We start from the raw sequence: 17,627 nt of genomic DNA, 5'->3' as shown, positions 1-17,627 counted from the left end.
TTGTGTAAGATATTCCTCTAAGAATAGGTCTAACAGTCAGTTTCCTTTGTCAGATTTTCTTTACATAGCCCAGAGCTTTCTATTTGCAAATAGAAGGCTCTGACATGGCCTACCCTTAATGCTCATTACAAAGCCTACCTTAAATGCTAGCATGTCCTCTCCCTCAAGGAACATGACCATCTCTTTCCAGTTGAAGGATGCTTTCTTCCTGTATATGTCCAGAGGTCCACTAGGGAAGTCAGGCAGACCCATCTCGTCACTCCGGTCGTACTTAGCCTTGGTGTAGCTGTGGACACTCATTATATTATGTGAGGCACTTTAATAAAAAGAACAAGATGCTTAGCTAGCTGGATAACATTATTAAGAACCTGCAGAGAGAGAGAGCACGCAATGGCAGTGGAGGACACGTGTTGTGTAGTTCAAAAGTCCCTTCCAGACAATCAGCTATGTAGAGCAAGGGTCAATTTCTGACAAAACCATGCATGACATCACGTAGACTTGCTCTACCAGCAAATAGCTGTCACCCTCATAATATTAATTGTCACAATCACCTAGACTACATCAACGTGCCATTTTGTTGACACCAACAGGCAAATAAACAAAAAACTTTCATAATAGAACACAGCTCACTGCATGAGAACTCACCGCGTGTCATAATTTCACGGCTTCCACTGCGTATAATGTCTATTTTCTATTATGCAGCACATCCATAGCTTATATAACACATTTTTTTCTAACTTCGTGAGAAGCAAAATCTTAGAAAATGCCGAAAATGTGCTACTCTTACCTGCACCTTACCCTGCACCGCTTAAGATAGGTCATAAATGACGCGATGCAGTGCGACGGGTTTCGTGTGTTGTCAGTCGAGGGTTTTTAGCATAAATTCGCCTTGCCTCACTGTTTCTTCCTTTGCACCTCTTATAGACTATCAAACATTTATTTCAATAGTTGTATTTGAACGTGAAATGAAAATAAAAATCATTAAAAAAATACAAATGTATTACTGCCTCCTTTCTGTTAAAAGCGATGTTATTTTCTTGAAACCGGAAGTCCGGAAAGCGATCAATGTTAGCTGGGGGGGAGTGGTGGTGACGATTGCTTTACTACATCAGTGTCTGCTTCATTGAATGAGGTTTAACAGAAAAGTCGCGTCTGTTTTGGTCCCAAAAATAATTTAAAACACTACGCAAACGTTTAACTGTATTAAAGAAGTACATTTGCACTAAACTGCAATTTAACGGTGAGTGCGGGGTTGCATTTTACTTGAGACAAAAACGACAGGCAGTTTATGTTGCTATTTAGCTAATGTTAGCTTGCGAAGTAGCTAGGTAGCTATATCCTTGCTAAGTAGCTAGCATCGTTTTTCGCTTAATTTGTTACTAATGCATTGCTTATACAATGTGCATGCCAAACTGTAAAATAGTTTTGATAGTTTAAATTTAGTTAAACGTCGGTCCTGTCGAAGCAAGCTGGACATGTTTCATTGCTATCCCATTAACGTTAGCTAGTTATCAGCTGCTAACGTTAGCTGCAAACGACAGCTATCAACTGCAGAGTTAACTAGCAACCTTGCCAGCGCCTGAGAGCAACATTGAATACATTATGACATATCATTCACTTTTCTGCATCGTCAATAATTATCTTTTGTTTTCAGTTCAAAGGTTTCTTATATAAAGTGCAGCCTGCTAGCTCGCAGCTGAATTTTACAATTAATGACTACCAAAATGAAAGGCGTTCGCAAGGCACAGGATGTAAATGCTTCAATGCACGCTATGTTGAAATTTAGAAGCTTTGAGCTGCTTACAAGAATTGGGCTAACCGGAAAGTAATGTACTAGTTTTATGCCCTAATGAGTTGCAGAAACCAATGTGGTTACAGTCATGCTTGCAGAATTCTATGCACTTGCTTTGCATGTTATATATTTGCTTATTATTGTAGTGTCCTACCTACTGAAAAACATTGGAGGTGCATCATGTGACATTTGTTTCTAATTTCTCCACCTTACTCATTCCCCAGGTGACGAGCTGGCGCAGGTCGTGGGGTGCCCGTGGACCATGAGGGACAGTGGTAGCAGCCTAGCACAGAACTGTTGGCAGGGGCAGCTGGGCCTAGCTGTGGGCCAGGAGGACAGTGGGGATGGAGGTGGTGGTATAGCAATCTCCGGGGGTCACTTGGAGATGGACCCCACCTCAACCCACCAGATTCCCAGTCCCATGCCCCTAAAGCTGGGCCAGAAGGAAAGGGTGGCCTGGGAGGCCGAGGAGATGGAGGGGGAAAATTATGAGGAAGATTTTGAAGATGAGGGCTGGGATGATGATGTGGAGGAAGGACAGACGGCTGAAGAGGAAGGAGAGGAGGCTGAGGTCGTATGGGAGGTCCCACACATGGTCCCCACCACATCCCTACAAGAGCAGAATCATCATCATCACCAGCTGCAATCACCACTGGATGACCATGACAACAACCAGGCCGAACCTGAAGCCAGGGACTTTCCCAGTGTCCCTATCCAGTCCAGGCTCAACGGGCTCAGGCAGCGCAGGCTGAGGCGCTGGAGGAAGCTCCACTCTCATGAAGGTCTACGGCTCCATCTCACCCAGCATTGGAAGACCTGGCGTCACCGGGCACAGTGGGTGGGCACCCTGGGGCACAGGAGGGCGAGGAGTTGGCGTCAGTATAGTTTGTATTCCAACCGCCAGAGGAGGGGAGTGGACCCGGGTCTGAGCAGCCCACTGTCAGATGACGAGCGGCTCGGTGGGTCTGAAAGAGGTGAGATGATCCCATGGAAGGTGTATCTGACAAACTGAAGACTCAGTGTTCTAAAGGGCTGTTGATATGATCAAAAAAACTGAGAGGGTACACTCGAGTCCCTATTTTTTTTGCTGGAAAACAGAATTCTTATGTAATATACCCACTATTGGCAAAATTGGAACGCTTGTGTTGGCACTGGGCTAATATGTTTCAATGACTGACTATGCATCTCAAAAGGTATCACCATTTTTATATAAACTATACTATAATTATCTCACAATATTCACTTACTAGACCTTTGTCGTCCCTGCAGACAACCGGTTGAATGGTTACTCAGGAGACTACCAGTCCAGTCAGATGGGTGGTCTGGTGGAGAGTGGAAAAAAGGAACCAGAGGCCTCATCGTACTCCATCGTCAGAGAGAAACCTGTGGAGGTCACTCTCACTGAGGAACACATGAGCTGTGTGCATGGTAAACTGAAACATACCATTTTGCTTCGGAAAATGACCTTTTCTAGTTTAAATTATGTAATTAAGTAACTCAGGGATTTCCTGCTATTGAAATAATTGGGCAGGGGGCCTCCCGAGTGGTGTAAGGCAGTGCTAGAGGCGTCACTACAGACCTGGGTTTGATCTCGGGCTGTCACAACCGTCCGTGATCGGGAGACTCATAGGGCGGCTCACAATTGGCCCAACATTGATAGAGTAGGGTTTGGCCGGGGGGGGGGGGGGGGGGGTTTACATGGCTCATCGTGCTTTAGCGACTCCTTGTTCCGGGCGCCTTCGCCTCCCAAGCCCGTTGGGAAGTTGCAGCGATGCGACGAGATTGAAATTACTACATTGTATAGAATTGACCTCAATGGGTCTAATGATTAACTTAACCTTAAGTTGCTTTTGGGAAACGGGGCCCAGTTCAAGTAAGAAATTAAGCTTGTTCTTTTCTCAAATCATTGTGCTGGGGGTATGAAGTAGTTGAGGTAATATGTACATGTTGGTATGGTTTAGCTTTACACATCTGCTACCAACAGGATATGAATATAGGACTGACCTTGGCTGCTCAAGGTCACAGAATCCTCTACAGTCAGTGTGATTCCATATTACTCTCCCAACATTCTGTATTGTTTTCCCGTTGTCTCAGGGATCCTAGATGACTCCCTCCAGAAGTACGGCAGTCTGATCCCCATCCACGCTGACGACGTTGTGGAGAAATTAAAAGACATCTTCAACGACAACTTCTCACAGCCTCACAGGTCTGAGACGTGTACACACACACACACATAGTATACACGTTCACACACACAGGCAGATGTGCGAACACGCACAGACATGCAAAGCAATACACACTCAGGTGCACATTCTCACACAGTGCCCACACATACAGTACAAACACAGATGAATCATAATGTCTTGTAGAGAGCAACACCAACACAGCCTAATATTTATACAATCTGATATCCCTGATGTCTGCCTAATGTGAGGTTCCTTTTAAATGTTGGCCATAAAAAGCCTGGTGCTCTTTGCCAAGGCCAGGTGGAATGTAAACCAAGTCCATCTGTCCTGGAGAGTAGTTCCTTCTAGCTTCTATGCAGCACTCTAATTTCAGACATAGAATTAGAATGATTCTAATTCTATGATTTTTAGACCGCCAAATGAGTTGTTTTTAACACTCCCAACACAATCTGCCGGAGTGAATTGGAGCAAAGGGAATGGAAACCACCCACATGATGAAACCACCCACATGTTATTAGTATCACCCAGGTTCTGAGTATGTTCATGGAAATTAGTCTTTGTTATGACAAGACACAAATGTTACAAATTGAAGATCGTGATGTAAACCATCTGTGATGGAACCCCCTGTTCATCACCAGGGCTTGGGAACCAAAGGGAAGAAAACTGAATGAAACTGGTATGGACAAGTTGGACTCTCCAATAAGAAACGCTTGTTTTCGCTATGTTGTGCACTAATGAATATGACCCGGCTGTTGCCCCGTGTAAAGTTTTAACGAGAAACAAATGTTTATGGTTCAAGTAATCCTTGACTAATAGTTCCATCTGATATTTCCCAAAAAGACAAGGTGGTATAATGCAGAAAAGCTTTTGTAAAAGTTCCATAAAGCTCATCTCTCATTTCCAACAGGAAAGTAGTGGTCCAACACCTAATCCAGTCCTACCAGAGGTCGTCCGGCACGGCCATGGTACGAGGGTTCCGTGTCAACTACAAGCGTCATGTCCTCACCATGGATGACTTAAGCACGTTGTATGGACAGAATTGGCTCAATGACCAAGTGGGTGGGACCCTTTACTAAAACTTTTGTAGTTTGTCAAATGAACGTCTATGTAAGCGTGTATTTATTTTTATGGGCTTGTGATGTTACAATTGTACATCTTTATATACCATGTCAGCCTTGTTTTTAACTCTATTCATATCTATTTTTATCAGCACTTTCAGTGAGCGATGAACTCGAGTGGGACCAACTGATAAACAAACCTGAAAGTGTTTTTTTTTTTTAATATATATACACTAAGTTGACTGTGCCTTTAAACAGCTTGGAAAATTCCCGAAAATAATGTAATTGCTTTAGAAGCTTCTGATAAGCTAATTGACATAATTTGAGTCAATTGGAGGTGTACCTGTGGATGTATTTCAAGGCCTACCTTCAAACTCGATGCCTCTTTGCTTGACATCCATGGGAAAATCAAAAGAAATCAGCCAAGACCTCAGAAAATAAGTTGTGGACCTCCACAAGTCTGGTTCATCCTTGGGAGCAATTTCCAAATGCCTGAAGGTACCAATTTTCATCTGTACAAACAATAGTACGCAAGTATAAACACCATGGGACCAGGCAGCCATCATACCGCTCAAGAAGGAGACACATTCTGTCTCCTAGAGATGAACGTACTTTGGTGCGAAAAGTGCAAATCAATCCCAGAACAGCAGCAAAGGACCTTGCAAAGATGCTGGAGGAAACGGGTACAAATGTATCTATATCCACAGTAGAATGAGTCCTATATAGACATAACGTCAAATGCTACTCAGCCACTGCTCCAAAACCGCCATAAAAAGCCAGACTACGGTTTGAAACTGCACATGGGGACATGGACTGTGTGTGTATGTATGTGGGTGTGGCAGGTAGCCTAGTGGTTAGAGCGTTGGACTAGTAACCAAAAGGTTGCAAGATCGAATCCCCAAACTGACCAGGTAAAATTCTGTTGTTCTGCCCCTGAACAAGGCACTGTTCCTAGGCTGTCATTGAAGATAATAATTTGTTCTTAATTGACTTGCCTGGATAAATAAAGGTAACATAATTAAACAATGAATGTTCTGACTTGAAAATGGCTGTCTCGCAATGATCAACAACCAACTTGACAGAGCTTTGAGAATTTAAAGAATAATTGGCAAATATCGGACAATCCAGGTGTGCAAAGCACTTAGACTTACACAGAGACTCACAGCTGCAATCGCTGCCAAAGGTAACTCGTAACATGTATCGATTAACTCAGGTGGTCCCTAATCAAATATTTGTTTTATTTTCTATAAATAAATAAATAAAAAATACTATTCTTCCACTTTGACACTGTAGATTACAAAAAGTTAAATCCATTTGAATCCCAGTTTGTAGCAACAAAAGGTTGAGGTATGATTACTTTCTGAAGGCACTGTAAAATGCCTGTGCCAAAGCCTGCCACCTATCCTCCAATGGTGTTTCTATGTGCCTAAATGTCCTTTTTATCTACTGTACTTTTTTTCCGTTTATGCATGCATGTATATAGATGTAATGTATTATAGATGACGCCGAAGGAAATACTGTACCATGTTTGACCATTTTGTAATCTGTAGAAGGCAGAAGAAGGCAGAGGTTTTATGTGCCCCATCCGATTGTTTTTGCATTTGCTTTGTTTGTAACTTATTTCTTTAATTACTTTGTACATAATGTTGCCGCTACTGTCTCTTATGACCGATAATAACTTCTGGACATCAGGACTACGATTACTCACCACGGACGTGCATAATCCTTTTTTTCCTTTTAAAGAGTCTGACGAGCCCGACGTGAACGATATACTGCTTTCTCGGGAATAGGCCCAGATTTGCGTGAAGTGGAGGCAGAGATAAAGGGGCCGGAAGGCGGGCTGCCTTCTGAGAATTTGTGGGTGATTGAATACACCCCCAATTCCTTCCATTCTGCTAGCAAACGTGCAATCTTTGGACAATAAAATAGATGATATACGCTGAAGATTAAACTACCAACGGGACGTTCAAAACTGTAATATATTATGCTTCACGGAGTCATGGCTGAACGATGACACTCAACATACAGCTGGCAGGTTATACGTTGCAGCGTCGTCTGGTAAGACAAGGCAGCGAACTATGTATTTTTTTGTAACTAACAGCTAGTGCACGATATCTAAGGAAGTCTCGAGCTATTGCTCGCCTGAGGTAGAGTATCCCATAAGTTTTAGACCACACCATCTACCTAGAGAGTTCTAATCTGTATTTTTCATAGCTGTTTACATACCACAGTCAGAGGCTGGCACTAAGACAGCATTGAATGAGATGTATTACGCCATAAGAAAACGCTCACGCAGAGTTGGCACTCCAAGTAGCCATGGACTTTAATGCAGAGAAACTTAAATCCGTTTTACCAAATTTCTACCAGCATTTTAAATGTGCAACCAGAGGGGGAAACAACTGTGGACCACCTTTACTCCACACACAGAGACGCATACAAAGCTCGCCCTCCATTTGGAAAATCTGACCATAATTCTATCCTCCTGATTCTTACTTGCAAGCAAAAATGAAAGCAGGCAGCACCAGTGACTAGAACAAAAGTGGTCAGATGAAGCAGATGCTAATCTACAGGACTGTTTGGTTAGCACAGACTGGAATATGTTCTGGGATTCCTCCAATGGCATTGAGTACGCCACATCAGTCACTGCCTTTATCAATAAGTGCATCGATGACGTCATCCCCACAGTGACCGTACGTACATACCCCAACCAGAAGCCGTGTATTTCAGGCAACATCCACACTGAGCTAAAGGCTAGAGCTGCCGCTTTCAAGGAGCGGAACTCTAACCCGGAAGCTTATAAGAAATCCCACTATGCCCTCCGACGAACCATCAAACAGGCAAGCGTCAATACAGGACTAAGATCAAATCGTACTACACCAGCTCCGATCCTCGCCGGATGTGGCAGGGCTTGCAAACCATAAGACTACAAAGGGAAGCACAGCCGAGAGCTACCCAGTGACACAAGCCTACCAGACAAACTAAACTACTTCTATGCTCGCTTTGAGGCAAATAACACTGAAACATGCATGAGAGCATCAACCGTTCCAGAAGACTGTGTGATCACGTTCTCCGCAGCTGATGTAAGACCTTTAAACAGGTCAACATTCACAAGGACGCAGGACCAGACGGATTACAAGGATGTGTACTGCGAGCATGTGCTGACCAACTGGCAAGTGTCTTCACTGACATTTTCAACCTCTCCCTGTCTGAGTCTCTAATACCAACATGTTTTAAGCAGACCACCATAATGCATGTGCCCAAGAACACAAAGGTAACCTGCCTAAATGACTACCGACCTGTAGCACTCATAGCACTCATGTCTGTAGCCATGAAGTGCTTTGAAAGGCTGGTCATGGCTCACATCAACACCATTATCCCAGGAACCCTAGACCCACTCCAATTTGCATACCGCCCCAACAGCTCCACAGATGATGCAATCTCTATTGCACTCCACACTGCCCTTTGACACCTTGACAAAAGGAACAGCTATGTGAGAATGCTATTCAGTGACTACAGCTCAGCGTCCAACACCATAGTGCCCTCAAAGCTCATCACTAAGCTAAGGACCCTGGGACTAAACACCTCCCTCTGCAACTGGATCCTGGACTTCCTGATGGGCCGCCCCCCAGGGGGTAAGGGGGCCCCTTGGGTGCGTACTCAGTTTCCTCCTGTACTCCCTGCTCACCAAGGACTGCGTGGCCAAGCACGACTCCAACACCATCAAGTTTGCTGATGACACAACATTGGTAGGCCTGATCGACAACGACGAGACAGGCTATTGGGAGTTGGTCAGAGACCTGGCCGTGTGGTGCCAGGACAACAACCTCTCCCTCACCATGATCAAGACAAATGAGATGATTGTGGACTACAGGAAAAAGAGGATGGAGCACGCCCCCATTCTCATCGACGGGGCTGCAGTAGAGCAGGTTCCTTGGTGTCCACATCACCAACAAACTAGCATGGTCCACCAGGACAGTTGTGAAGAGAGCACGACGAAGCCTATGCCCCCTCAGGAGACAAGATTTGGCATGGGTCCTCAGATCCTCAAAAGTTCTACAGGTGCACAGCATCACTGTCTGGTAATGTTAACTGTTCGGCCTCTGACCGAAGGGCACTATAGAGGGTAGTACGAATGGCCCAGTACATCACTGGGGCCAAGCTTCCTGCCATCCAGGTCCTCTATACCAGGCGGTGTCGGAGGAAGGCCCTAAAAATTGTCAAGGACTCTAGCCACCCAAGTCATAGACTGTTCTCTCTGCTACCGCACTGCAAGCGGTACCGGAGCGCCTAGTCTAGGTCCAAGAGGCTTCTAAAACAGCTTCTACCACCAAGCCATAAGACTGCTGAACACCTAATCAAATGGCTACCCAGACTATTTGCATTGCCCCCCCCTCCCCCTCTTACGCCGCTCTCTGTTATCTATGCATAGTTACTTTAATAACTCTACCTCCGTGTACATTTTACTTCAACTAACCGGTACCACCCTGTACAGTCGTGGGCAAAAGTTTTGAGAATGACACAAATATGAATTTCCACAAAGTCTGCTGCCTCAGTGTCTTTAGATATTTTTGTCAATGTTACTATGGAATACAGAAGTATAATTACAAGCATGTCATAAGTGTCAAAGTTACACGAAGTTGATGCGAAGAGTCAATATTTGCCGTGTTGACCCTATTTTTCAAGACCTCTGCAATCCATCCTGGCATGCTGTCAATTAACTTCTGGGCCACATCCTGACTGATGGCAGCCCATTCTTGCATAATCAATGCTTGGAGGTTGTCAGAATTTGTGTGTTTTTGTTTGTCCACCCGCATCTTGAGAATTGACCACAAGTTCTCAATGGGATTAAGGTCTGGGGAGTTTCCTGGCCATGGACCCAAAATATCGATGTTTTGTTCCCCGAGCCACATCACTTTTGCCTTATGGCAAGGTGCCACATTATCCTCAAATAGGCATTGTTTGTCAAACTTCCTGGATTGTTGGGAGAAGTTGCCCTCTGAGGATGTGTTTGTACCATTCTTTATTCGTGGCTGTGTTTTTTGGCAAAATTGTGAGTGAGCCCACTCCCTTGGCTGAGAAGCAACCCCACACATTAATGGTCTCGGGATGCTTTACTGTTGGCATGACACAGGACTGATGGTAGCGCTCACCTTGTCTTCTCCGGACAAGCTTTTTTCCTGATGCCCCAAACAATCGAAAAGGGAATTCATCAGAGAAAATGACTTTACCCCAGTCCTCAGCAATCTAAATCCCTGTACCTTCTGCAGAATATCAGTCTGTCCCTGATGGTTTTCCTGGAGAGAAGTGGCGTCTTTGCTGCCCTTCTTGACACCAGGCCATCCTCCAAAAGTATTTGCCTCACTGTGCGTGCAGATCCGCTCACACCTGCCGGCTGCCATTCCTGAGCAAGCTCTGTACTGGTGGTGCCCCAATCCCGCAGCTGAATCAACTTTAGGAGATGGTCCTGGCGCTTGTTGGACTTTCTTGGGCGCCCTGAAGCAGTCTTCACAACAATTGAACCGCTCTCTTTGAAGTTCTTGATGATCCGATAAATGGTTGATTTAGGTGCAATCTTACTGGCAGCAATATCCTTGCATGTGAAGCCCTTTTTGTGCAAAGCAATGATGACGGCATGTGTTTCCTTGCGGGTAACCATGGTTGACAGAGGAAGAACAATGATTCCAAGCACCACCCTTCTTTTTAAGCTTCCAATCTATTATTCGAACTCAATCAGCATGACAGAGTGATCTCCAGCCTTGTCCTCGTCAACACTCACACCTGTGTTAACGAGAGAATCACTGACATGATGTCAGCTGGTCCTTTTGTGGCAGGGCTGAAATGCAGTGGAAATGTTTTTGGGGGGATTCAGTTGATTTGCATGGCAAAGAGACTTTGCAATTAATTGCTATTCATCTTATCACTCTTCATAACATTCTGGAGTATATGCAAATTGCCATCATACAAACTGAGGCAGCAGACTTTGAAAATGTATATTTGTGTCATTCTCAACTTTTAGTCACGACTGTATATAGTCTCGCTAATGTTATTTTACTGCTGCTCTAATGACTTTATTTCTTTTTCTTTTTTCAATTTTTTTAAAACTGCATTGTTGGTTAGGGGCTCATAAGTAAGCGTTTCACTGTAAGGTCTACGTTGTATTCGGCGCATGTGACTTGATTTGATCTGTAACCAGAATTTCTGCATACATCTAGCATTTTCTGCATTGAAATATTGCATGACTTATGCAAAATTTGTATTTGTGGGTATGTCTAGTTAAGATTGAGCCCTGTATGCAAATATCTGTTACTTTTGAACAGATTAAAAGCAGGGCATTGTGCATTGTTTATTCAATGTCTCTTCTTTAGGTCATGAACATGTATGGTGACCTTGTGATGGACTCGGTGTCCGAGAAGGTAGGAATCATTTTAAATGTATAATACAACATACTTCCACGATATACTACTTCAACAACATCCATAATATTTGTCCTGAATACAGTACAGTGGCAAGAAAAGTATGAACCCTTTGGAATGACCTGTATTTCTGCAGAAATTTCTCATATAACTTGATCTGATCTTCATCTAAGTCACAACAATAGACAGGCTGCTTAAACTAATAACACAAACAATTATATGTTTTCATGTCTTTATTAAACACTGTGTAAACATTCAAAGTGAAGGGTGGGAAAAGTATGAGAACCCTTAGATTTAATAACTGGTTCACCCTCCTTTGGCAGCAGTAACCTCAACCAAATGTTTTCTGTAGTTGCCGATCAGACCTGCACAACGGTCATGAGGAATTTTGGACTATTCCTCTGAACAAAACTGTTCCAGTTTTGATGTCTGTTGAACTGCCCTTTTGATGTCATGCCACAGCATCTCAATCGGGTTGAGGTCAGGACTCTGATTGAGCCACTCCAGAAGGCATATTTTCTTCTGTTGAAGCCATTCTGTTGTAGATTTACTTCTGTTTTGGGTCGTTGTCCTTTTGCATCACCCAACTTATGTTGAGCTTCAATTGGCAGATAGCCTAACATTCCCCTGCAAAATGTCTTGATAAACTTGGGAATTGTGTTGTGTGTTCCTTCCAAACAACTCAACTGTAGTTTCATCTGTCCACAGAATATTTTGCCAGTAGCGCTGTGGAACATCCAGGTGCTATTTTACAAACTTCAGACGTGCAGCAATGTTTTTTTTTGACAGCAGTGGCTTCTTCCGTGGTGTGCTCCCATGAAAACCATTCTAGTTTTTAATGTTTTACGTATCGTAGACTCGTCAGAGATGTTGGCATGTTCCAGATATTTCTGTAAGTCTTTAGCTGACACTAGGATTCTACTTAACCTCATTGAGCATTCTGCGCTGTTGCAGTCATCTTTGCAGGACGGCCACTCCTAGGGAGAGTAGCAACAGTGCTGAACTTTCTCAATTGATTGACCATTTGCCTTAACCTTGATGTTCATCAATCCACAGTTTTGAGATACTTTTGTAACCCTTTCCAGCTTTATGTAAGTCAACAAGTGGTAATCTTAGGTCTTCTGAGATCTTTTGATCAAAACATGGTTCACATCTGGCAATGCTTTTTGTAAATAGCAAACTCAAATTTTGAGTTTTTTTTTTTTTTATAGGGCAGGGCAGCTCTAACCAACATCTCCAATCTCGTCTCATTGATTGAACTCCAGGTTAGCTGACTCCTGGCTCCAATTAGCTTTTGGAGAAGTCATTAGCCTAGGGGTTCACATACTTTTTCTAACCTACACTGTGGATGTTTTAATTTATGTATTCAATATACAAATATTCAATTTGTATGTTGTTAGTTTAAGCACACTGTGTTTGTCTATTGTTGTGACTTAGATGATCAAATGTTATGACCAATTTATGCAGAATTCCAGGTAATTCCAAAGGGTTCACATACTTTTTCTTGCCACTGTATATTCAGTGAAGGAGAACATCTGTAGCATCTGTCTTTTTTTCCTTCTCTCTCAGGTTCACTTCTTCAACAGTTTCTTCTACGACAAGTTGAGGACGAAAGGCTACGATGGAGTCAAACGATGGACAAAGAATGTAAGCAACCATAAAGATATTTGTTATATAATAGTTTTTTTTTTGTTGCGTTGTCCTCAATATACCCGCTTTGCATTATCCTTTCTCAATCAAGCAATCATGTTGTCAGTTTATTTGCATTCTAACTAAATATGCAACAAATTGTGAACCAATTGACATTTGTGCACCTGTCACAAATACAATGAGGGGTGAAAATCTGTTACGCATAGAGACCCGGGCCTTAAACCACCAACGCCTGAACATGTTCCTAACCTCTTCCCTCCCAGGTGGACATCTTCAAGAAGGATCTCCTCCTGATCCCTATCCACCTGGAGGTCCACTGGTCCCTGGTCAGCGTAGACATCCCCCGTAGGGCAATCACCTACTTCGACTCCCAACGCACTCTCAACCGACGCTGCCCAAAGGTGAGACAGCCATCTTTCAAATGCATATTTAACCTTAATTTAACCTGGCAGTCCAGTTACGGTCAGAACACCTTATTCCCAAGTGAGACCTGACCATGGGTCACACAGAGAAATGTTGCTTGCTAAAATCTGAGTGAACGTTCTGTTTTGTGCCATACCTTTTTTCTTCTCTGACATGTAGCCTCTGTTTTAAAAAAAAAAAGAAAAAAAAAAAAAAAAAGAAATGTCCCTTTTTCAGGACCCTGTCTTTCAAAGATAATTTGTAAAAATCTAAACTTCACAGATCTTCATTGTAAAGGGTTTAAACACGGTTTCCCATGCTTGTTCAATGAACCATAAACAGTTAATGAACATGCACCTGTGGAACGGTCGTTAAGACACTAACAGCTTACAGACCGTAGGCAATTAAGGTCACAGTTATGAAAACTTAGGACACTAAAGAGGCCTTTCTACTGACTCTGAAAAACACCAAAAGAAAGATGCCCAGGGTCCCTGCGCATCTGCGTGAACGTGCCTTAGGCATGCTGCAAGGAGGCATGAGGACTGCAGATGTGGCCAGGACAATAAATTGCGATGTCCGTACTGTGAGACGCCTAAGACAGCGAGACAGGACGGACAGCTGATCGTCCTCGCAGTGGCAGACCACGTGTAACAACACCTGCGCAGGATCAGTACATCCAAACATCACACCTGCGGGACAGGTACAGGATGGCAACTACTTCTGTCCGAGTTACACCAGGAATGCACAATCCCTCCATCAGTGCTCAGACTGTCCGCATTAGGCTGAGAGAGGCTGGACTGAGGGCTTGTTGGCCTGTTGTAAGGCAGGTCCTCACTAGACATCACCGGCAAGAACGTTGCCTATGGGCACAAACACACCGTCGCTGGACCAGACAGGACTGGCAAAAAGTGCTCTTCACTGACGTCACAGTTTTGTCTCACCGGGGGTGATGGTCTGATTCGCTTTTATCGTCGACCGAATTAGCGTTACACTGAGGCCTGTACTCTGGAGCGCGATCGATTTGGAGGTGGAGGGTCCGTCATGGTCTGGGGCGGTGTGTCACAGCATCATTGGACTGAGCTTGTTGTCATTGCAGTCAATGTCAACCCTGTGCGTTACAAGGAAGACATCCTCCTCCCTCATGTGGTACCCTTCCTGCAGGCTCATCCTGACATGACCCTCCAGCATGACAATGCCACCACGCACATAACGAGCAATATGGTTGATTTCCTGCAAGACTGGAATGTCAGTGTTCTGCCATGGCCGGCGAAGAGCCCGGATCTCAATCCCATTGAGCATGTCTGGGACCTGTTGGATCGGAGGGTGAGGGCTAGGGCCACCCCCCCCCCCCCCCCCCCCCCTCCCAGAAATGTTCGGGAAATTGCAGGTGCCTTGGTGGAAGAGTGGGGTAACATCTCACAGCAAGAACTAGCAAATCTGCTGCTGTCCATAAGGAGGAGATGCACTGCAGTACTTAATGCAGCTGGTGGCCACACCAGATACTGACTGTTACTTTGGATTTTGAACCCCCTATGTTCAGGGACACATTATTCCATTTCTGTTAGTCACATGTCTGTGGAACTTGTTCAGTTTGTCTCAGTTGTTGAATCTTGTTATATTTACACATGTTAAGTTTGCTGAAAATAAATGCAATTGACAGTGAGGACGTTTCTTTTTTTGCTGAGTTTATTTAGGATGTTGTGGCATCTTGATTTCTATTTGTTACAGCATCTGATTTGTTTCACCTTGTTCAGAGTGGTCTGTTTGGGTGTTTATTTGGTCGTCTTTGAAATTAAGCGAAATTCGCTATTTTGTTTTCCACCTCAGCATATTGCAAAGTATCTGCAGGCGGAGGCTGTCAAGAAAGACCAGAGAGATTTCCTTACAGGGTGGAAAGGCTATTTCAAAATGGTGAGTCGGTTTGTCTTCAGTTCTGATTCGTAGTGTAACAACAATTGCTTTACATGAATGAACAACAGATTTTGTTTGTTTGACATTGGTGATGGTATTTTCTGAGTGCATTTACTGTTTCTGTTTCAGAATGTGGGCCGTCAGAACAATGACAGTGACTGTGGGGCGTTTGTTCTTCAGGTAGGTCTAAGTCCTGATTTAGAATCAGAGAGCCATGGTCCATAGCTGTTCTTGTACTACACACTTGTGTGCTGAATTCTAAATCAAGCCAAGTCCCTACTCCCAAGACCTTGTCACTCGTTTAGATTTAGGATTGGATAGCTTTAATATTGTAACTGCTTAACATTGCCTTCTGAATGGGGATGTAGAGCGATTTGGTGCTAGAGGGCCTGGATGTTGCTTTCGGGGCCTTTGTGTCCAGCACTAGGGGTATGCATGATTTCTAACCTGTCGGTGTTCCTTCCAGTACTGCAAGACTCTAGCCCTGGGTCAGCCGTTCAGCTTCGGCCAGCAGGACATGCCCAAACTGAGGAGACTCATGTACAAAGAACTCTGTCACTGCAAGCTCTCGCTGTGACACCACGCCCTTTGAGGATTTTTAACAATGAAGTGGGGGATTCTGAGGAAGCGAGGGATGGTTATAATGACCTATTCTAAACTAGCTAGTGACTGAAAGAAAGGAACCAACTTTTCAAAGGAAACATTTTTTTCCTCTTGACAACATTGATATCCAGAGACTTTACAACTACAAGTGGACCTTTTATCTTTTCGACCCCCGTTATCTGTCCCCTCTTTTTTTTTTTTCCTTCTCCCATGACCCTAGTTTTTATTTAATTTTGATGTTTGTTACCTTGTGATTGACAGAGGCCAAGTCTTCGATTATATCCCAAAAGGCACTATTTCCATATGTAGTGCACTACTTTTGATCATGGGCCCTGGACAAATGCAGTACACTATATAGGTAATAGGGTTCTATTTCGGATGCAAACCAAGTCTACTATACTCTGGTGGTGAAATGGACTTATCACCATACTGGTGCAGGAACCCCCCAAGCAGACAAGCGAGAATAACAACCAATCTTCACTTATGTTCTGTTTTAAAAAATCTTTGTCAGTAAAAAACATGTTGCTATGCTTATTGTACATGGTGTTTTTGAGGGCAGTGATGGTTTTTATTTTGATTTAAAATAAAAACAAAATCTTACTATGTCCTGTTGGAGTCATTGGTTGGACCATGTTGGCTATAAACAACCGTGATTCCCAAATGGCATTCTATGCCCTTTTATAGTACACTACTTTGACCATAAGGTTCTGGTCAAAAATAGTGCACTATATAAGGAATGGGGTGACATTTGGCACGCATTTATGGTATTACATTTTCCCCTCTAACTAAAAGAGACATTGTTGATGGGTATGTTTTGTTTTTATATTGTTTTTCGAGCAGACGTTTGATGGAACATAATTGATTGTTTTTATACCTTTTTTTAAAAAGCATTTATGGTTGATCAGAATAAACAAGTACACAGCAAGGAACAGAAATGAAAGTTGAATTTCTTTCATGCTTTGTATAATGTATTTATTAGCTAGTGTGAATAGAGGAAGAGGATGATTTCTCTAGTACTGTGGTGTGGCATCTAGATGTTCTGGGTTGTGTGCGTGCGGGTTTGTTTGTCTGTCTGGGTGATCCTATCTAAAAAGACAAAGCTATTCATGCGTACCTAAATGACACTAAATATATTTCAAGATTTTGTTGGAGCAATGTAATCGCAGCAAAAGTTTGCTTCCTGCTGGTAGTGGCCAAGTGCTAGCTTCTAGTAGTTACACATGGATGTGGAAGGTAGATTCATACTGACTTCTATAGTTCCAGTCATTATAATTCTAACACAGTGTGGTTTGCTTTTTGAACCAATATTAGAGGGTAAGGTAGAGTGGAGGTTGACCGTCACAGCTGTTTTATGGCGCGAGTTACCAAAGCAGACAATGTTAGTCATTAGATAAGTTTTATCTCCATTACTAAAAATAGAGGGTAGTCTAGGTAGGTGGTGATGCTGTAAATGACTCATGTTCTTCCAAAAAAGTTCAGGGTACAAGTACGTGTTCATTGCAACACAGCAGGCGACATGTCATCTAATTATTACTGTAATTTGCTAAATTTATATTTTTAATATGTTTATCTAACTAGGTATGACTTATTAAGAACAAATTATTATTTACAA

At 43.3% G+C, this 17,627-nt stretch overlaps 2 protein-coding genes across 4 annotated transcripts in view; one reads left to right on the top strand and one right to left on the bottom strand.

Moving 5' to 3' along the window:
* LOC139378835 (acyl-CoA oxidase 3, pristanoyl) overlaps positions 1–1,117 on the bottom strand; it is a 31,562-nt gene extending 30,445 nt beyond the window's left edge. The window contains exons 1-2 of one of the 3 annotated variants that reach the window (XM_071121373.1): positions 788–1,117; positions 139–286 (exon numbers count right to left, since the gene is read on the bottom strand). In XM_071121373.1, the coding sequence (XP_070977474.1) occupies positions 139–286; positions 788–822 (183 nt within the window). In that variant the 5' untranslated portion in view covers positions 823–1,117. Of the gene's footprint in view, positions 1–138; positions 316–645 lie in introns of those variants that run through there. The other 2 variants (XM_071121375.1, XM_071121374.1) reach the window with 2 other exon arrangements.
* On the top strand, positions 1,048–16,940 carry LOC139378837 (sentrin-specific protease 3-like). The gene is made up of 11 exons (XM_071121376.1): positions 1,048–1,240; positions 2,017–2,766; positions 3,062–3,220; positions 3,887–3,998; positions 4,886–5,033; positions 11,402–11,449; positions 13,019–13,096; positions 13,363–13,500; positions 15,329–15,412; positions 15,542–15,592; positions 15,879–16,940. The coding sequence occupies exons 2-11, from the start codon at positions 2,055–2,057 to the stop codon at positions 15,987–15,989; spliced, it is 1,641 nt and encodes a 546-aa protein (XP_070977477.1). The 5' UTR covers positions 1,048–1,240; positions 2,017–2,054; the 3' UTR covers positions 15,990–16,940.
* Positions 16,941–17,627: the final 687 nt, after the last annotated feature.

The sequence above is a fragment of the Oncorhynchus clarkii genome, chromosome 21, assembly GCF_045791955.1.
Source record: "Oncorhynchus clarkii lewisi isolate Uvic-CL-2024 chromosome 21, UVic_Ocla_1.0, whole genome shotgun sequence".
Taxonomy (NCBI): Eukaryota; Metazoa; Chordata; class Actinopteri; order Salmoniformes; family Salmonidae; genus Oncorhynchus; species Oncorhynchus clarkii.
Note: the sequence above shows the minus strand (reverse complement) of the source record. Positions and strands in the feature narration are given on the sequence as shown.